At 38.6% G+C, this 22209-nt stretch overlaps 1 protein-coding gene across 4 annotated transcripts in view; it reads left to right on the plus strand.

Moving 5' to 3' along the window:
• Window positions 1-22209, plus strand: part of tbc1d32 (TBC1 domain family, member 32) — a 103563-nt gene that overhangs the window by 13722 nt on the left and 67632 nt on the right. For all 4 annotated transcript variants that reach the window (XM_006805650.3, XM_087852349.1, XM_006805652.3 and 1 more), the window contains exons 17-23: window positions 426-627; window positions 5041-5120; window positions 5566-5704; window positions 7090-7177; window positions 10121-10239; window positions 11581-11700; window positions 11956-12044. In XM_006805650.3, coding sequence (XP_006805713.2) covers window positions 426-627; window positions 5041-5120; window positions 5566-5704; window positions 7090-7177; window positions 10121-10239; window positions 11581-11700; window positions 11956-12044 — 837 coding nt within the window. The remainder of the gene's footprint in view (window positions 1-425; window positions 628-5040; window positions 5121-5565; window positions 5705-7089; window positions 7178-10120; window positions 10240-11580; window positions 11701-11955; window positions 12045-22209) is intronic.

A 22209-nucleotide genomic window follows, 5' to 3' on the forward strand; every position in this document is an offset into this window, starting at 1 on the left:
CCAGAAACACATTCTATTGTTGTAAATGACCAAGAATGTATTTACCAACCACCTATGGCTTCACTTCTGTATGTATGTTGGCTCATGAAAAATGTGAGTGTATGAAAGTGCTTTGGAGACCCCAAAGAATTTTTGTTGCTCAAGGAATTGATGTAGATGTAGCCTTGGTTCTGAAAAGTAAACCCAGTGCTGAGGTGCCAGTTTCAAGAGTAAGTCAGATGCGTACACTGCTGAGTTGTTCCATTGCCTCAGCAAACACTTTGCTTGTGACTTTATTCGTTTTATCAGTCGCTAGTTTCAGGTCAGATTAAAAACCTCCAGTGTAGGCATGTAAAGCCACAAATTGAGATTGCTATACTTACAATCTAAAAATCTCATGCTGTGGCTCTATAATAAACATTGTCTTTTTTCACCCTTGTCTGCAGAACCTTTGCTGCTCATATCATCGTACAGTTCACCCAGAGGCTGCTCGACAAGGAATTGCCATCGTTGTGTGAATCTGATATGCCCCATTCATTATGTGGAGCGTTTATTTTAATTTGTCGGCAGATGTACAACACCTGCGAGGGTCTGCAGGTTCTACAACCCTACGGCTTGCACAAAGCTTTAGCTGCTGCGTGGAAAAAGGTACATGTACCTCATTTGTGTTATTTGCAGAGACTTTATTATTTGACATGGAGCTATTATAGATTCAAAGATTCAGGATTCAAGATTCTAAGTGTTTATTGTCATTGCACAAAGAAAAAAAGCATTTCTTTGTGCAATGAAATTCATTCTTTGCGGTCCACCCACAGATGCCGATTAATATATACAATAGAAATAGAACAGATAAAATACAAATAGTACAAATAAATAAATGAAGACAGAAAGGGAGACAAAATATTGAAGTGTGAAACAGAGATGTGTGCAAAAGAGCTATAGCTTAATAATTAATACAGGTTAATTATTATTACTGTTCAAAAATAGGTCAGCTGTTCAAGAGTCTGACAGCAGTGGGGAAGAAGGAGTTGTTGAGTCTGTATGTTCTGGATTTCACACGTCTGAATCTCCGTGTCAAGGGCAGAAGTGTGAACAGTCCGTGTTGGGGGTGTGTGGGGTCTTTGAGGATGGAGGAAGCTCTCCTCTGGACTCTGCGATGGTAAATGCTCTGCAGAAAGGGCAGCAGAGTCCTGTTGATCTTCTCCTAAGTTGTTATCACTCTGTGCAGGCGTTTGCGGTCCATAGCAGTAGTGCTGCCGTACCATGCAGTGATGACGCTAGTCAGTGTGCTCTCCACAATGCTGCTGTAGAACTTGCTGAGGATCTTGGCTGACATACCAAATTTCCTCAGCCTCCTCAAGAAATACAGCCGCTGCTGAGCCTTCTTGACCAACTGTGTGGTGTTCAGTGTCCAGGTGAGGTCCTTGGAGATGTAGGTGCCCAGGTATCTAAAGCTGCTCACCCTCTCCACTTCAAGGCCCCGGATAAACAGCGGCTGGTGAAGTCTCCTATTCTTCCTCGTGTCCACTATCATCTCCTTTGTCTTGTCAGTGTTGAGGGTGAGGTTGTTGTCCTCACACCATGACACCAGACCGGCCACCTCTCTCCTGTAAGCCGCTTCGTCCCCTCCAGTGATGCGACCGATCACTGCAGTGTCGTCCACGAACTTCAAAATGATGTTATCTTTGTTGGAGGTGACACAGTCGTGGGCGTACAGGGTCTAGAGGATGGAACTGAGGACGCAACCTTGTGGAACTCCTGCGTTTGTAATAATGCTGGCTGAAGTCCTGTTGCCGATCCTGACGGATTGGGCCCTGCCAGTCAAAAAGTCCAGTAGCTAGTCACATAGGGTGGGGTGTAGGCCAAGTGTTGCCAGCTTGTGAGTGAGTTTGTGTGGGATGACTGTATTGAAGGAGGAGCTGTAATCAACAAAAAGTACCCTGATGTATGAGTCTTTGTTTTCCAGATGGGAGAGGGAATAGTGAAGGGCAGCAGCGATGGCGTCTGACGTGGACCTATTGGGCCGGCAGGCATACTGCAGACGATCCAGAGTGTCTGTGATGTTGCTCTGGATGTAGGCCAGCACCACTCTCTAAGCACTTTGTGATGATTGGAGTGAGTGCAACTGGTCTATAGTCATTCAGGCAGGTGGCATGGCTTGTCATGGGGAGAGGGATGATGGTTGTGGTCTTGAAGCATGTGAGGACAGTGTTCTGGTTGAGGGAGAGGTTGAAGATGGAAGTAAGAACCTCCACCAGCTCATTGGCACATGCTTTAAGGGCCCTTCCCGGGATGTTGTCTGGTCCTGCTGCCTTACGGGGGTCGATCCTCCTCGGGGTTTTGTGCACCTGGTCTATTGAGACCACTGACGGGGGTGGGGGTTGAGGTTGGGTGGTCTGGGGGTTCTGGCAGGTCCTGGTGATCTGGGGGGTCTAGAGGGTCTGGGAGGTCTTGAAGCGGTTGTAGAATGCATTGAGATCATCCAGCAGACCGCCTACAGAGCTGATGGTGCTGGTGCTGGTGGTGGCCCTATACTCTGTGATGTGCTGCAGGCCTTGCTACATCAGGCCTTGCCAACCACCTTCTCTCTGTACTGCCTCTTAGCCACTGTGATGGCTTTCCACAGTCCATACTTCGCAGCTTTGTACTCCGTCTCATTTCCTGATCTAAATGCGAGAGACCGAGTACGCAGCATGTATCGTACCTGACTGTTGATCCAGATCTATATATTATTATAGAATAATATATGTAAGATTACAGTAGTGGATGCTCATATTACGGGCAACCAGTCAGAAGAATGTAGGATTAAAGGGAGGATGAATAGCTCTGTAGAGCTGTAGGGATGCACCAAGGCCCAGTATAAGACAAATGAGGATTAATTTGCACTTTGAATCATGTGAAACTGTTCTGCCCAAACACAAAACCATGTGTGTTTGGAAATAAACCAAACTATACACCAGCTTTTCTTTAATAAATCTTGCTTTGGTAAAGGGAACAGTTTATAAACACAGTGCAGCGGGGTTTTTTTTGGATCACAAATAATACAGCAGTGCTTTACTGTATGAAAAGTGCACTCAAGAATTTCACATCCTGACTGTTTTGCTGACTTGAAACAGTTTAAAGAAATCCCTTTTATTTCATCAAACATTTTTTTTATTATTATTTTGTACCTTTTTATTTGACTGGGTGTTCCATAAAGACCAAATCTCTTTTATAAGAGAGACTTGACCCAGGTAGCAGATAAGCTACCTGTCATAAATGCAACACATAAAACATAAAGTGTAAAGGGTACAACATGTTGTACATTATACAAATACCCACAACAAAAAACAGTAGTGTTGTATAAGGAAACCAATCACGTCTTCACCACAATGATACTGCCTTCAAAGTTAACAATAGATGTCGATTTTTTTCATTTCCAAGATGTGATTTAAGAAAATGCTGTTTTCCCAGATATGTTTTTTAGAGTATAACTGTAAATATAACAAATCCAGGAGACATTTGCTTGACTAACTGAGCCATGACTGGATAAGAGATGATGGCCCAACTCAGTTTCTGAATCTTTTATCTAAATATGTAAAGGAGGGGTGTCTGTATGTAATGATCAGATCCCTGGCTAGAATATTTATGCTGTATTTCATTTACTTGATGAATGCCACATTCTCGCTTTATTCAGTCAACACAGCTTGAAAAGCACCATCATTTCATGCAAATGGTGGGAATTAACTAACCTTTGTAATGTGCTTCATTTAGTTCTTGGAATAGTGTTTCTGACTCGACACAGCATCAGTTATCTTTAATCTGCAGTTTGTGTTTCAAAGCTAAACCAGAAAATATGCAAACAAAAATGAAGCTCTGGTGCAGTTCATTTACAGGGGCGTCATAGAGAAGGTTTCAGTGGCGCTGTTAGCATCCCTGGGTTTTTGTCCCAGTATGTTGAGTTTTTGGTTGCTTTGTGTATTTTCTGGGTTTTTCTTTATGTATTGATAGTCTAGAGTTTTGTTACCTAATTCTGCTCTGTGCTTTGCTTGTATTCTACTTCAGTTTTGCCCCTTGTCTCCTGTCCTAGACTCACCTCCGTAAAGCCCCTGTAAATCAGTATAATCTCCATGTTTGGTTACTTTTCTGACTCTGTGTCAGTTTGTGTTTCTGTGTTCCTTTGTTTGTCTAGTTTCTGTGTCCAGTTTCCCCAGTCTGTCACATCTCATATGTAACCAGTAAATGATCGAATCCAGTTAAGTCTGAGTTTTCTGTTTTTTCCATTTCGGTTCCCGAGCTCCAGCAGTAAAGCTGTCTGAGTTGAATTCGTGTCTCCATGTCTGCATTTTTGATCCGGAAGCTATCAGCCACACCTTGACGCATAACAGGCAATCCTTCTGCCAAGCTGGGGACGTCAGTACTGCCCAGTGACTGGTAGTGCCTCAGTAGCTGAGAAAGCAGTTCCGCCCCACAACCTACCTGTTTATTTTCAAAACATCTGGTATAAAAATTAACGTGTATGAGACATTGTTTTATTACTTTATTACCGTCACATAGTGGATCGTGTTCCTTTGAAAGTCTCAAACGCATGCCCATATTTGTTCACTGGAGAAACAAAACGCAGGTTTAATCCTGACTGACAGTGGGATCAGCTGATGCTCGATGTTTACTCACCTTCTTGTTTCATGTTAAGCAAATGCGATCCTGGTGTTTAGAGCACTTATTCAGTCTGTCAAGAACCAAGTAAACAAATTAACACATTCTTTGGCATTCTGGATTGCTTAATTATTTATTTAGTCATTGTAATTTAAGGATGTCTCAAGTGAGTGAGAATCATCAAGAGATGATGATCATAACAAGAAAAAAGAGTGCAGAAAACAATGTTATTATTAAAATATAGTGGCGAATACAGTGTTCCATCATTCCACTGTGTTAAGATTATCAGATTAATATATATGTGAATAAATGTGGTCTAATGTTTCAGGTGTTCCTCATGTTCACAAACTCAATTTAATAAAGAGCAATTAAAGTATGATTAAAGTATATTGTGTAATAATACTGTTTTAAAAACTTTATTTCTAGACCAGCTCGCTGTCAGAAAGAGTTCAGACTCCAGTACCTGGAGCTGGCGCTGGATCATCTACCCAAGAGCTGCAGAACATGTGAGGCCGTACATCCGTAAAATTCAACTTTAAATAATTTTATAAAATGTCTATATTTATCACAGCAATGAATGAGGACACCATCCAGTAAAATACAAGAGTATTGGAGTCCAGCAGTATTTAATCATGTCTTTTTTTCAGTGTATCTTCAACAAGAAGCAATCTAAATAAAATACTAGAACACCATGTAAAATCTAATTGTAATACAATAAAGTGACTCCATATGCCCCATAAGATTAATAAAGCAATATGAAACAAACTAAAATGGATAACTAAAAGTAGAATAAAAACAACATACACAGAAAATGTCAGATGATATTAAATGGCTCACAGTAAAGTACAGTGGTATCTAAAAAAATGTCTTTATGTGTAAGGAATTGACTCCTAGTGATTTTAATATTGTACAAAGCACCATCATTTTTCTGTCTTTCTTGTTTGTGAACAGGCTCATTTGGGAGGAGACATTATTGGACAGTCTGTTGAATTTTGGTGCCACTCCAAAAGGCCTTCTGCTGCTCCAGCAGACAGGAGCCATTAATGAATGTGTCTCCTACATGTTCTCTCGCTTTACCAAAAAACTTCAGGTAATAATGTACTTAACTGTTGGTTGTTAATTTGTGGTAATTGTCCTGCTTGTGTTTCCATCATACTAATTATGTACAGTAATGTATCTCCAGTTTGCCAGCGAGGTCTGCGCACATTTTGATTGTGTTAAGCTTGAGGTTTCCTGAGCCAAATGCTCTGTAACAGCAGCACTCTGCTGCACATTAACACAACTACAGTACATGAGAGTAGCCACGTGGATGCTGCCAAATTCAAATGTAGTCACTGAGATGCCAAAGTGTAGCAGTGACGAGATCAAGTGGGCTGTTGGGGAGTGGCATTATGAATTCACTTGCTCCATGAGATTCAAATTCCTCCAATCAAAACAGTGCCAGCAATGCAACGTCAGATTTTAAATAGCATTCTTTAAAAATTGCACGTGGTCACAAAATGAGTCATTGGGTTATAAAGGCACTGGTAGTAGTTTGAGGTTGTCGTCCTGCTTTCATCAGAGTGGGTTTTCAGGTCCTGATAAGTACTGCTGATGACATAGTTACATTAATGTTTTATTGCATTTTATGGAAATCCTTTGGCAGCCCTTATTGATCCTATCAAAGTGCCAAAGTAATTTCGTGCCTCTCAGAATCTTCCGGGTCATGCTGACTTGAGTTAGTGAGATACAAAATGAATAATCACTGATGAGACAAAAAAAGAGGAAAGAGTGATTATTGGAGTGCGTACAAATATTTGTGCAGAAACTATGGATGCACATTGTATTAAGGATTTATGTTGTATTATTCCCTATGCAGCAGATATAATCTTTGTCAGCTTTATTCATTCTGCTGGCTCATGTCATCAATATCATAATTCATTCTTCACAAGATGTGGTAATTTGTTGATCCTGCTCCTCCTCAAGGCCACAATCATAATTCCCGAGGACTCCTTAGTATTCACAGCACCCTGCTCGACACTGAAACACACTTTCTAAGATTCAAATTGTAAACACGCATACACTCAGGCTTGCTGCAAACCTTAGCTGATCCCCTGTGGGCTTAATTTACTGCCATTGTTTACGCACTATTGTAATTGCTTCTCTAGTTTAGCATTTCACTTTAATTATGGAATGTAATTATATTTAGTCTATTTTTAGTTGTGGCATTGTGTTGTAATTAATGAAGGGCCTGCACACTCCAAAATCAATTTACAATTTGATTTCTCCACAGCATGTTTAGCTACATTATGTTATGCCTTTCCAGAATCCCAGATTTACTTACACATCTTATGATACATTAGTACTACATTTGACCTAAACCTTTTCCATCCTTTTTCCAAACACTCATTCATTTTTTACCTGATGAGCAAAAACTACAATAGTGAAAGGCTGAAAGATTTCTAGGGGTATGAAATTTCTGTGTGTTTTCTGTAGGTGAGCAGCTGCGAGAAGTTTGGCTACGGGGTGATGGTGACACAGGTGGCAGCAACTGCTCCGGGAGTTGTGGCTCTGCACAGTTCAGGTACTGATGCAGTTACTTGGACACAACAAACACTTGTCAGCTGTGATGCTTAAGGCTTATATTATAAGTTGTTGTTGTTTTTGTGTTGTCGGTATAAAGGAGACTTAAGGCAGCTTAGGGAGAAATGTATTTGTCAAACTGTTTTCGTCTGGGTAAGAAAGAGTAAGAAGAGGTCTTCTCTTTTTTTTTCTTTTTTCTTTTTTTGGAAGGATTAAGATGGTGTGTGATGTGAGCCAGGGTTTTAATAGTTTTGCAATTTTCATTAGTTTTTATTTTTATTTAGTTTTGACTTCAGATTTTCAATTTTATATCAGTTTTAATTAGTTTTTACCAATTGTTTGCTAGTTTAGTTTATTTTTTGAAAATCCTTAGTTTCAGTTTAGTTTTGATTAGTTTCAGTTATAGTTTTAGTTGTGTTTGCAATAATTAAGTGTAACAAAAATCCCAGTTTCATCATATCAGTCATTCTCTTCTGCTTATCCTTGGGTATGTTGCTATTCCAGCTACCATACTGCACCCTGGACAGGTCGCCTGTCTGTCGCAGGGCTAACATGCAGAGACAGACAACTCACATTCCCACCTATGGGTTCTTTAAATAAATAAATGAATAAATAAAGGCAGATGAACAACCATTGATACCAGGCAACTATAAAATGTATATCTTGGCCCCAATGAGACTATTAACTCTCGCAGCACCGGGTGTTCGTAATTTTGGTTCAAGTGAATTGATAAACTTTTTGAAGGTAATTGACTCACACAGTTATGTAGATATCCCCGTCCTTTTGTCTCGGGATGCATCACGCTGCCTTGCCTGGGGTTAGCTTCTGTTTTCTGGGGATGAGGGTTGAGTGTGCTCCCTTACCTTCTCAAGGTAAGCTAGGTTAGCCTTCTTGTACGAGCTTTTCAAGTGCACTTTAAGGTTTGTGGGATTTTTTTCCCTTTAGAAATGTCCCTCATAATTTGTCTGTTTCCACTACAAGACACTTGCTTTATCCAAAACACAGTCATATTCAAAGTAATCCCAAATTGGACTCTGGCGCTTTCTTCCGACTTTTCCTGACATGATTCTGCACGTGGATGGAGCAGCAACACAGACGACTCGACTAACGTACTGCCACCTGCTGGCATAATGAGACACAGCAAGAAAAAAATCTGGAAACTAAACTTCATTTTCACCCTTGACTATTGTATGACACGCACACATCAATGAAAACTAAACACATTTTTGCTATAAATTCAGTTAATTTTAGTTAGTTTTGTGAACACTCATTCCAGTTTTAGTTAGTTTTCCTTTTTTTGTTTTTATTTTTATTTCCGTTAACGAAAATGTTTTTTCACTTCTAGTTTTCGTTATTTTGTTAGTTTTCGTTAACGATAATAACCTTGATGTGAGCATCATTCAGGCACGAGAAAATGTGATTTTATTTCCAGCAACACATTTACAAGTAGCATGGTGAATCATAGATAAATGGATTCACATATCAGTTGTATACTGATACTAGGTGTATCCATATGCAAAAGGCTCCAGGAAATACAGTACCCTTGTCAAAAGAGGTCAAAAAATGAAGCTAGTGAACAAATATTTTAATCCTGCTTTCTTTCTACGGACCAGAAGGGGCGACTCAACTGGTTATGGAAAAAAAAAAGTCTGATTTCTTATCAGCCCTTCGCATACAACAGCACCGCTGCGCTCTGAAACCTATTCTCTTCTATGACTTTAGCCACGCAAGAACAGTTCCCTGCTGTGTTGAGCAGCGCTGGCTGTGGAGCACTCGTGTGTTCCATGATGTGACATACGTTTGTGCCATCGATAAAAAGGCTGACTGATAGAAAGAAGGATGACCTCAAAAAGTGATATAGTCCAGGCAGAGCTTACAAATTATGAGCCGTTTGCTAAGCTTTCTCTGTGAGAGAACCATTCTGTAAGAAAAAGACTCTACTGCTGACTTGATCTATGACCTCTGAAAAACAGTTTATGATTTCCATCACTATTCAATCATTAAATTTTTGTAACATTACCTTTTTGTAAATAATGTTAACCTTACAGTCAAAAACAATACTTTAAGGAAGGCCTGCAGTGTCATTTAGAAGTCTACATTCACCCCCAGCTTGTCACCAAGACCCAAAGCATCTGCTTGAGGTTTCAGAACTGGACTTCGCTAATCAGTGGGTGCTGTTAGGTGGCTATGTCCTTGTTTTATATACAATACAGTACATTCCCCGGGTTATACAGCACTGATATGCAAAGATTAATTGTATATCTGTAACTCTAGAACTGCAGTATTTGCAGTTTTCATAGTTTAAATTTGTCAGTATACTCTGTTTTCATATTCTTCTTCTAAGTATAAAATCCCTTTTGTTATATTTGTCTTGTTAATTTAACTGAAATACACTGAAAATTGCTCGCAAATGAATGCTTGTGTGTCAATACAAATGCAGGTTTTATTGCTGGAAGCTTCCAGTGATGCACTGACTATTTCTTCTTCCATGATACTAATGTTATGTCTTTACTTCTTCATTTATGTACCGTAGTGTATCCCCAGTTTTCCAGCGAGGGCTGCATACATTTTGGTTGCATTAATGTTTTTATCCAGCCGTTAGGTGCAAGCTTGAAGTTGCTGAGTCCAATGTTCTTTAACAGCAGAACTCTGCAGCACATTTAAACAACTACAGTGTAAAAATATAGCCAACCAGAAGCTGCAAGAGAAGAGATCAAATGGGATCAAAGTGAGTGGCATTATAAATTCACTTCCTCCCTGAGATTCAAATCCTCCAATCAATACGGTGCCAGCAATGCAACGACAGATTTAAAATGCCATTCTTTAAAAGATTGCACACAATAACAAAGTCAGGTGTTTATTTATTAAAGCACTGTTAATAATTTTAGTTGCCGCTATTTAAAATAAATGTTGGTATATAAAATTTCTCCATGTTCTGTCTCAGGCTTTATACGGGCCCTGGTACTAGAGCTGTGGTCTGTTCTTGAGTGCAGCAGTGATGACGTCAGAGTGGTCCGTCCCAAACCAACTCCCATTGACCCCATAGATAGGAGCTGCCTTAAGGTATTGTGTGTGTGTGTGTGTGTGTGTGTGTGTGTGTGTGTGTGTGTGAGAGAGAGAGAGAGAGAGAAAGGGAGAAGGAGAAACTTCCTGGAGCCCAAAATGCCCCAATTTTTAGAAATCTACATGATAGTACAGGACAGATTTCTGTACTAAGTTTTGCTTTTCCATCATGTTTTTAGCTCACTGTTTACAAAGGTGTTTAAATTGATTAAAATAAAATTGATTCCAATTATTATTAACCCAGGACTCAGAATAGTGGTCCATGTGTTGCTGTGATACCAGCAGCCATGTAGAAAACTGACTTGTAAATATTCATATTTAAGAAACTGGCAATAGTGATTTTGTTAACAAGAAAGGCTTTTTTGCTCAGAACTGATTGGTTTATGGGTGTCTGGGCAAATAAGCCTTACTTTCATAAGACTGCATTTTTAGTTATGTTTTTGGCAGAATTTCTCTCAGGAAAGCTTCAACATTTCATTTGAAGCTCCAGTGTGCGCTTGTCTGTGTGTGTCTGATGCTTGGCCTCTGACAGCAGCCAAGTCATCTCTCTCAGAGAGACTAGCCAAGTGAATACGGACAGCCAGTGATGTGTAAACTGTGTCCTGCCACAGGCGACTTTAAAGCCTGCCTTATCAGTGGGTTATACATATATGCTGAGCTCAAAGGAAAACTAAATATACACACACCAGCATTTTGGTGAATTAACTCGAGTCTTTGCTTTAATCTGTGCTAAGTACAGTAGGAGGTTTGGTAGTACATATGAAGATAAGGAAGTACACACATGCACAGAAACATCAGAAGACACATGAAAGTATAGACATTTTTATTTTAGAAAAAAAAAATCCATCGTATGGTGTTTTTTTCTTTACGTTTCTTTGAAGCTGTTTAATATGATCTAAGTTGTAGCTCGTTTGTGCAAATGTCTGTCTTTTTTTTTTCCTTTGATGCTTTTGATGATATGTTTTCCCTGGTCCACCAGACCCAGTGAAAAGCGCAGGGAGCTTTCCTGTAGTTTAATATTCTTCAGGCTGCAATAGGTTTCTGCTCAACCACTCTGCTCAGAATTGTGTATATATGTCTTATTCAGTTTTGAGAGTGTGGTAAACCATGTTTTATCTTTGCAATCATAAATTCTTTTTACATTTTGTTTTGCTTTGAATACTACAGATAGTATTTGTCATATTATCTGTAGTGTTTGTAGTTGAATAGTGTTATATTATTATTATGTGTTAGGATTTGATCAATCCATGACGTGCACAAATGCATTCACAGTGGTCTCTAAAAGCAAATCCATTTTTTCTCTCTAACAGCTTCTGTATCTGTTTTACTTTCTCTCTTCAGTCCTTCCTGTACTTGGTCAACCTCCTCTCTTCTTCCCAGTCGGTGTGGGAGCTGCTGGGCCGGCAGCCTTTGGCCAACAAAAGCGAATACACCCTGAGGGAGATGCCAACCTCCATACCTGTAAGCGTTTTTTTTTCTTCTTTTTTTTCACACTGCAGTTCTTTTTTCATCCATCTGAGGGCATGTTTGCACTTTTTATTTGGCCTCCAAACACCACCCACACATTTGTTTTACTTCAAACGCATTCAAATAAACCCCCCTCACACTGAGACTGATATATGTTCTCCACCTTACACATTGTAAATTTCCACACTGTTTTCGTTTTGCACCCTAACCGCTGCATTCTTGTTCAAAGCCTCTCATTTTACTCCACAGGATTTGATTGACAGACTGATTGCCGTGAATTCGGATGTGAAGATTCATTCTCTCTTCCGCTACGAAGAGAGTCACACATTCGGCCTGAGGTGGGATTCATATTTTTTTTTTCATATTACTTAACATCAGTGGGGAAGCACGCGATATCGGATTATCACCTGGTGACTGCACACACACTTCAGCCTCTGGCAATAAGAGACTGGCATGGTTCTTTATACTTTGATTACCCAGCATTGAAAGGCTGATGAAAGGATTTCTCTGGATAAGAGAGAAATAAGCTGGGCTGTGTGTGTGTGTGTGTGTGTGTGTCTGTGTGTGTGTGTGAGCGTGTGTGCTTGTGTATTTCTATGAGAGCAGTGTGAGAAGGGTGGTAAAGGAGTTGAAGAAATTCCTATAAAACGAAAAGGTGTTTCAGATTTGATTTTAGTTTTAAGGTTCAAAATAGAGATCGGCTTGCAGTAAAGGCTGAAGTTAATACTGAAATACTGAGCTGAGAGAATTTAATAATGCCAGAGAAAATCTGCATTTTGTATCTTATGGGCTAGGTATGCATTACAACAAAGATGTGTTGTAAATGTGTGTGAGGAGAAATAAAGCAGTGTGTCTGAGCTAAAGAATGGTCGTTAAATACCCTGGTACATGCGTGTCTTTGCACAGTCCTCCGATGGCAGCTGTGCATCCCTTTTCCTTTTTAAAAGCTTTGTGAATCACAATAGCTTCAGCTTGTTTGGAGTTTTGCTGACTCACTCTGTCTGTGCCTGTCACTCAGCCCACTCCTGTTAACATCCTGAAGCAAACTGAAAGGAACAAGATGCTCTGTTCATTTACCACCTAGACTGATGGAGTAACTGACAAACTCTGTGCTCTTCAGTGGCTTGCTAAATTTGGTAAATATAGCACTTTGCCTATAATCTGCCATGCTATTATTTAGTTACTAGAGTACTTGCTTTAAATCAGTGACTCTCAAACGTTTTCTGGTCTGCCCTACTGCAGAAGCTAAAAAAAGTCAAGGCTTTTAATCAGTGAGCCAAAAAAATACATCTAAATGGTAAATAGTCTGGTTCTTATATAGTCCTTTTCTAATCTACTCTACAACTCATTCACCCATTCATGCAAACAGTTCTATACTTTCTATGCATTGCAACTTGGAGTTAGTATCTCGCCCAAGAATATTTTTGCCTGGAAAGTGGAGCAGCCAGGGTTTGAACCATTAACCTTCCAATTAGTAGATTAACTGCTCTCCCTCCTGCAATAAAGTCAGCCCTGTAGTAATATGTGCAGTATTGAAGTTTAATTTAAGTAAAATAATATCCAGGATTATAGTCATTCAAGCTGCTTTCACTTCAAATTTCTGCTCTGCTCCACTTTTGGGGCCTGCCCCACAGTTTGAGAACCACTGCCTTAACCAAGCAACATCTGGAAAAATGTCCTATGTTATTTTGTGCGCCTAAAGAGAGCAAGCTCAGTGTTCTTTGAAGTTATGCTCATTAATTGTTAATTAATTGTAAATGTTTGCTTGAGAAATTTGGACAGTAAAAAAAATAGATTCAATCATCAAAATATCTCTAATATAGGAAGTAAAGGCATCTTAGGTAGTAAAGGTTTAAAATATACACACACACACACACACACACACACACACACACACACACACATAAACAATTGAACCCAGAAGGCTCATTACTAACACATCATCACCCACAATGTGACTGTTTCTGTTTTCATTCGATCTTCTGATTATCCTTTGCCTGAAGGGATATGACAGCGTGGTACATGAATTGTGCTTTATTGATCCCAGAGGGGAAAATTGCATCACTAAAGCAGCATTTACACAGAAGGACACTCCTCTGATTAATAGATAAAAGTGTATAAAAGAAAGAAAAAAGTAAGAATAAGAAGCATAAAAAGAGGCAGATGAGTGTAAAAATGGGCCAAATGTTTAAAAGTTTTATTATATTGTTAGGGCAAAATATATTTAATACAGATATAGTAGGGGTGCAACGATACAACAAAATTCACGGTTCGGTTCGGTTCGATACTTTGGTGTCACGGTTCGATATTTTTTCGATACAAAAAAAATGTTCATGCCTTTTTATTAATTTGTCATTTATTAAATTTTCACGCACATTCTGCACCACATCTCTGTGCGTTCATCATTTGTTTGAAGCCAGCTCACCTCCTGCAACCACTTTTCCGAGAATACGTGCTTCTTTTGTGGTTCGGACTCCTTCTGACATTTCTTTGGAGGTGGAGGAACATCACAGTAATTGCTTAAAGGAGCTTCTTCGACATCTTTAAGAGTTCTAAACAAATGTCTGTCCTCCTCCTGAAAATCTTATGTACGCAAACACGCGTTGCAACTTCTTATCTTGTGCGGGTTTTTATTTTGACAGCGAATGCGCACCTGCGGACCACTTATGTGCAGCCCTGGTTATTTAGCTCGTCATATTGCAGCCACAGAAATTCTTTTGTCCATGAAACCATAAAGCTGCACTTTCTTTTTGCCTTATAGTCTGATTTGTCATAACCTTTCCGTTTTGTCACTTCTTCACCCTGACCTGTCTTATTTGGCTCAGCAGAACTAAAATATATATCCTGCTGCTTTTACACACGCACTAACATAACGCTCAGCGATTCTCTGCGCGATCAACCTCTCACATGTTTAAGCTGCAGGAGATTTCACTTGTCATGTTTGCATAGTAAGCTAACGATTGATAAGACGATGTCAGAGGAATTGGTGCGCAAATTATCATCACTCACCAATCAGTACTGTCGCTTTCTATACACAGTTCACGCGATTGCAAAGTGAAAGCAAAAAACAAGCGCAAATTCAAACGCGATTTCAGTATGTCACATATTGACAGTGGCCGATGCCAATGACATAATTACCCAGCTACATTTCCGAAAGAATGCAAAAGCATTGACGTATATTTTTCCTTCCTACGATAGGCCGACGGGCAGGGCAGAGATAGATTTTGGTAGCCCGACTGGAAAAAAGCCCCAGGACGTGGGGCTAGCGATTTTGCGAGCCCTGTATCTGATTGAGGAATCACTCATCTTTGGAAAAGAGAGTTTATTATGGAGAAATGTCTCTTTCCAAAATAAAAGCTATACTATACGCTTCTTCTGGGCTATATTCTCAGCAGCATATTAAACATATCAGGTCCCCATAAGGAGAATCATGTGCTAACGGCTGTCTAAATGACTCGGGTAAAGTTTGTAGCATGCGTGCTTGTTTTTGTCTGCTTCCACTTGTCTTTGCACTAGGATGATGTCGGAGTAAATGTGCAGTCATATTGGTTGTGTTCCCACTAGTGCTGTCAGCGTTAATCTGAAATGACATTAAGGTCACAACACGGCAAATCTCCGTTAACGAGCTACCGCGGATCGCCTCATGAGTGGGGCTGGAAGACGTCAACACATTAACGAGCTAACTGCGCTAACACACTAGTTCCCACCAATTGAGCATTGCTGGCACATCCAACATACTGTTTTACTTTTGTCCATGACACGCTTACCTTCAGGGTCATACCTCACATGAAAACCAAAATAGTTCCAAACGCCAGATCTGAATGAGGGTGGGGGAGGTTCAATTTGCCATGTTGCAACGAGCTTAACTTCTGTCTAGCTAGCTTGCCCTGCGCTCAGTGAATCTGTGTTCGACTACTCCGCCTAGGCTGCACTGTCGAGCGCAGATCCACTGAGCGCTCAACACAGACAGCATCGTCAGAAGGAAAGTTGATAAAATAAATTAAAAATGTTGTATTGTTCGATACATATGCGTACCGAACCAAAAGCACTGTATCGAACGGTTCGATATCGATACGAGTATCGTTGCACCCCTAAGATATAGTGCAGTATACACATTATTTATGTATGTTAAATGTCAGCAAAAGCATGTGAGAGGTATTTGAGATAAACAGAATGAAACCATGTGTGAATAAGGGAGAGAGTGAGCTTTTGATAGTCATTATGTAAATGCAGTCTTTTTAGAATTTCCATTTAACAGAAGAATACATATATTATATAAAGTGTTTTCGAATGTCTTCTGGTTATGTCATTGCAATTGCTGATTTTCTTACATCATTAAGTTCTGATCAGTAAAGAAGCAGAAATGAGAGCTCAAGTTTTATGTGATATCATGTAGTGTGGTTTGGTCAGATTTAACTGATAGTGGCTTAGCAGCAGTTAATCTACAGCTACGACTGCATGAGATCACAAACTGACACCTGTTTGCTTCAAAGCTGCTGGAAAAAACCATTTGTCTCATTAAAATGGGTTCATATAGGAATTTTGTTAGTTACAGTAGGAATTTGATGTATCTGTGTTTGCTCACCTAGTTTCATATTAATGGAGAGAAAGATGATATCAACAAAAAAAATTAAGTAAAAATTTTATTATCATTGAGATAAATCAATATTTGATCCCCAAGCAAAACATGATTTAGTACTTGGTGAAGATACCCTTGTTGGCAAGCACAGCAGTAAGATGTTTTCTTATATTTGGTCAACAGGTTTGCACCCATTTCAGTAGGGATTTTGGAAACTCTGTAAATCCTTTAGGTTTTTTTGCCACTCCATGACCTTAATGACTTTGTTTTTGAACTCCTTTCTTGCTTTGGCAGTATATTTTGGGTCATTGTCATGCTTCTAGACCGATTAATGACCCATCTTCAGTGTTCAGGCTGGGAGAATGAGGTTCTCATCCATGATTTTTCAGTACATGGCCCAGCCAACTGGCTTCTCAATGCAGTGAAGTAGTTCTGTGCTCTTAACACAAAGCAGTCCTAAAGCATAATGTTTCCACCTCCGTGCTTGACTTTGGGGATGGTGTTCTTCACAATCAGCATTTCTCTTTCTACAAACTCCACAGATCGAGTTGATGCCAATTATGTTTAAGCCTTCTCTGAATCATTTAGATGTTCACTGACAAACTTAAGGCAGACCTGTACACATGCTTCCTTGATCAGGAGCACATAGTCAGTGTTGCAAGATTTCAATAGTGTATTACAAATGGAGCTACAGACCAAGAGTGATTGATAGTTGATTTACGTTTTTTTCCATTTTCAAATAATCACACCAACAGTTGTCACCTTCTCACATGCTGTAGGTCTTGTAGCCCATTCCAGCCTTCTACAGGCCTTGTCCCTGATGTTTTTTTGAGCCGCTCTTTGGTCTTGGTGGAGAGGTTGGCATGGAAGAAATTGATTCTGTCGAGTTAAGAGGCGAGTTAAGATCAGGAGTATCTGTGATTGATTGGTTGTAATTCATGTGCTACATGGTCACACAGCCAGTCTGGAGCCAGAATTCTGTCTGGGTTGTAGGGGATCAAACATATATCTAATTCAGTGACATGCTCAATTAATTTGTAACTTTCATGTAATGTGTTTTTTCTAGCTTTTTGTTGATATTCTGTTTCGATCTATTAAAATGAAACTACCATACAAATTAGATCATTCCTTTGTAGGTGAGCAAACGTACAAATTCATCAGAGGATTACATAAATACTCACTGTCACTGTACGTAAAGGTAAATAAACATGGGCTATAAGCACCAGCTGAGTCAGGCTGATGCCACTACAACAGGATTGTGGGTGTGTAGAGTTGATGGCAGCTGGAAGGGAAGGGCTCCTGTTATAGTCACTGCTACAACGCAGAAAGAGCAACCTTTTGTTGCTGTAGAGAGGAGATATAGACCATACTACAGCTGTTTAGAACACACATCTGTCACAGAAACTAGGGGCAGGCACCAGCGCATCATGCGCATGATGCGCATGATGCGCATGATGCGCATCATGCAGATATCTGAAAGTTGTCCTTATATATATATATATATATATATATATATATATATATATATATATATATATATATATATATATATATATATATTGGCTTACATTGTTACTGACACACTAAGTCTGGGGTGACAAACCCATATTATTTTATAGGCACCATGCAGCTCAAGTGAGCTGGATGAATAAAATCACTGCAAACCATAATAAAAGGTTTAATTTATTTTGCTATTAACAGATAATAAAAACACATTCTGAAAATATTCCAATTTAATGAACCATGCATTTACAAATCATGTTCAAGCCCAGACAGAAATATATCTTATTAAAGGGGTTCATAAAATAAACAAAAGCAAAATAGAACATATTTATGATTAAAAAAAACCATATTTTTTTTAAAAAAATATGTTTTTATAGGTTCATATTAGATGTTCTCAAACCTATAGTGTTTAGCGTGGAGTTGATTACTTGCCCAATTACTGTGTGGTGGACAACAACGCCCCCTGCAGTGTAAAGATAATTAAGCTCTGCAGGCTATTCTGAAAAATAAAAAAAACTAGTGACAAGAATGTCTGACATGTACATTAATTCACAACACGATTAATTAGCATATTATGCATGTTATGTATTGTTTATGCACTTGTGAATCTCCCTAAGTGTGTATTTCCCATTAGCTGCAGGCAGTTCATCATAGCATTAAGTTATATAATTACTGGTTTTGCCACCTTTATCTTTTTTCTGTGACTCTTTACAAGGAAGCCATTAGATTCCCTCCAGATATCCAAGGCAAATTTCTTGTTAAAAATTTAATCCTTAAAAGCCTTTGTTGTCATGGCTGGATTATTAAAAAACAAGACTAACCCTCGGTCTAACAATTATACACAATGTGCACTGGTTGTGTTTTTAGTAATGTAGCTGCAATAATAGAGTTTTTTTCTTTTCTTCAAACCACACAGCAGACTTTATGGGTTCTTCATTGTGGATAGTATTACCTTTTCTATGCATCAGGTGCACCTGATGGTGTTTTATCTGCTCCAGGTAGCTTTTCTTGCATAAATAGAGTTACAAAATACAGCAATAAAAAGTTATGGACGACTGTCTAAAGCTCAAACTAGACATTTAGATGTTTTGTTTTTTCAATTTTGAGACACACAGTTTTAAAAAAAAATTCTCTCAATTAAAGAAAAACAGACAACCGGGCAAACAACTGGCTGTCTGATTTAAAAAAAATATGTCAAATAGATATCCCGTAAGAACATTTACTTAATTTTGTTCTGAGCTCGTTATCAATAGCAGAGAGTGATTATCCTCAGCAGCACCTTTCGCCTTCTGCCTTGTATTCATGAGGTTTATTCATGAGTTTCTTGTCATGCAAACCTTATGTAAACCTTCAGATGAGAAATAGAAACTCTGCTTCACCTGAGGTCAAACGCAGACATATTACCACCTTGTGTGATTATGTGGCCACAGTAGATGAGAGAGTGAGGGGAGCCAGCCTCATTAATGTGCTCAGGTGTTGCTATATCACGTATGCCACATAATGAATAATAGATAACACCTTCAGGTGGTTCTTCTATTTTTCTTCTGGATATCCTTCTGGATATCCATTCACTTGAAAGGAACATACAAAAAGTTGTTTGAGTTTTGTTTAACATTATTATGAGATGTTGAGAAATGTGCTCATTGTGGTATATTTTATGGAGGTTCTCTATTTTTAGAAGCAGCATATTTGTTTCCTCTGTTTACTGTGGGTTCTTGTAAAGTGGTGTTCTTCTACATTTTTTATATTGTCAACAAATCTCTCAATACTTTTGAGCTTTAATACCCTGACTCAGTCCAAGCAAAGCAATATTTATACTGAACCCATAATTTTTTCTAAAAAGATATGATAATGTTACTGTGGAAATGTTAGAGAAATGTTATGTTTCACTGCTATTGTGAGCTTCAGGTGTACACGCTGAATAATTATAAAAACATTATAATATTTGGAATTGAGCAAAAATAAGAAAAGCTTTTATGGCCACTGTGATGATAGAGTATTACAAACACGACAGAGTTTTTAGAATATTTTGTTATATAATTTATAATAAATGTACACCCTTCTATTCTATATTAAAGTATAGAATAATAGAGATATACTGACCTTCTTAAAGAAACTCTCAGAATCAAATCTTAGGAGCTTATTGGAACTATTACAGCTTATATTCTCATGCGCTAACAGTTTTAAATCAGTCTCCAGGAGTACAACACAACTTTCGGTTCTTACTAGACTTTAAATCTTTTTTTCTATCACATTCAGTGCAGGTCTGATCACTGGCACTGCTGTCAAGCAAGCCAAAAAAAAGAAAGAAAGAAAGAAAGAAAGAAAGAAAGAAAGAAAGAAAAAAAGAAACCACAATTTCCACCCCTCTTGATCTTCACAAGCTAATGAGAGCTAAAATCCCCCAGCCCTTTCCCTTGTTGCTAAAAGCCTCTTTGTTGTCATGGCAACTGGCTCTCATCCCTCTGTTTTTTTTTCTCTCTCTGTCTGAATTGTTTGGATGCCTTTATTCCAGTCTCTCCTATTCAAGGCTCTAAACATGCTGCTGTGGAGCTTCACACATTTCAACTGATGTGATTATATTTTAGTATTAGTGTGAATGTGATCTTAAAACTTAAAAAAAATGCCAGCAGTGAAAGAAACGGTTATTGGTGTCTTGTAAACTTGCATCACTGACTGTATATATACTTTGGGGACACCACAAAGCTGTTGCTGTCTTTACTGTATCTTGAAAGACTACTAAATAAAGACTGATACATGGGAATCAGAGGTGCAGATTCTCCTAATCCCCATCATTTTTAGAATTAACGTTATATTTTATTCAGTTTTACTTTTTAAATTTATTATTAGTAGTTTATTGATTTAGTTAAAAAATCTCATTGAGATTAAAAAATCTCATTTCCAAGAGAGCCCTGGCATCATGGCAGCAAAAGTCTAAAATACATGTACCACATAAGTACATAACAATTAAACAAATACAATATCCCGTACAAACATGTTAAAAATATACAAAAAACAATCAATTAAGAGCAACATTAAAAACAGTCACACTGACTAAAAGAATTATTTTCTCATCAGTTGACCCTATAAACTAATAAGGAACCTGCTTGCTGAGTTCACAGACTCAGTGAGCATGGGGCAATTTCCTGTGGACTGCAATATAAACGCAGTTGTTTTTGCTACTTCCAGTTAGTGCCAAAACCTGCTTTCTTTCTATTGGCCTGCAGAAGGCGACTCCTACTGACTAAAAACTTTCGCAGTGTCAATCACTAGTTTGTTTTTGTAGTTTCCTATTAAATCCAAGCTGATCTTGATTTTGTAAATTATAATTCCATCCAACATCAGGTGTCTCTTAGGGTGGGCTACCTTGACATCTGGGTTGCTATCAGACAGGAATCCACGAAAATAATCACTAACTGAGATAAATGACCCAAAATTATCTGTTTAGAAGCCGCAATAAGAACTGGTTCATTCCTAAGGAAGGCTGGTTGAGTGCTTCCTGTTATCATCACCTTTAGCAGAAAGGAATGAAAGGAAACCTGTCTCACAATTAATAGCAACACACAATCAGATCGTTCATGAAATAATATCATCAACATGGCCCACAAGTGACACAGATTATATAAATATCACGTTTTCCATTTCATGCCATAACCTGCTGATGTGTTTTGAATATTCAGGTAATGTTAAACTCAAAATGCTCTCTAAACCAACATTATGAGCTCTATTACTATACATACTATCATATATTACTATGTACTTCCCCATTAAAATGATCAAAGTGAGTTGGTGAATCACTATAGCTCAGTTTGCATTAGTTAAACATTGCTGCTTTTTAGCCTTTAAGATTTTCTTTAATTAGCCTTCACAGAGTCAGGAGTTATACTGGATGGTCTCTTCAGCATGAATGAAAAATAAGAGTGGACAGGATGAGAAACTAATCTCAATTTATCAAACCTTTCATTTCACTTTTAAGGTTATGTACTCCCTTAAACTTAAAGATTTTAGCCTTGTTAATGAAGTGATATTTTTCACTTGTGGTTCTTTTTAAAAAGACCACCACGTTAGCAACTCATGTGACTTCTCCATTGACCTCAAGGATACAAGGATGGAGTTCTATAGCCATATTATTTCATGTAGAGTCTATGGATAAATCCAAAGGAAAACCTTTTAGAGTGTTCTTACCAGAGTTTAAGAACAAAAAGGAATCAGACATGTAATCGTTTTTGTACAGTTGGCATAAAAAGAGTCCTAAGGTGGAAAATGCAGTAGAGATTGCTTTGTTTTGTTTTAGTGATGGATTCGCAGCTTATGTCATGTTGTTACTGTGACTCGTTTGCGGTGCTAAGGGCCAAATGAAGCTGCTAACTGATATTTGCAGGTGTTCAGCCTGTGGGGCTTTCAGAGTGCGGCTCTAATAT

The sequence above is a fragment of the Neolamprologus brichardi genome, chromosome 15, assembly GCF_056152115.1.
Source record: "Neolamprologus brichardi isolate AB-2024 chromosome 15, ASM5615211v1, whole genome shotgun sequence".
NCBI lineage: Eukaryota > Metazoa > Chordata > Actinopteri > Cichliformes > Cichlidae > Neolamprologus > Neolamprologus brichardi.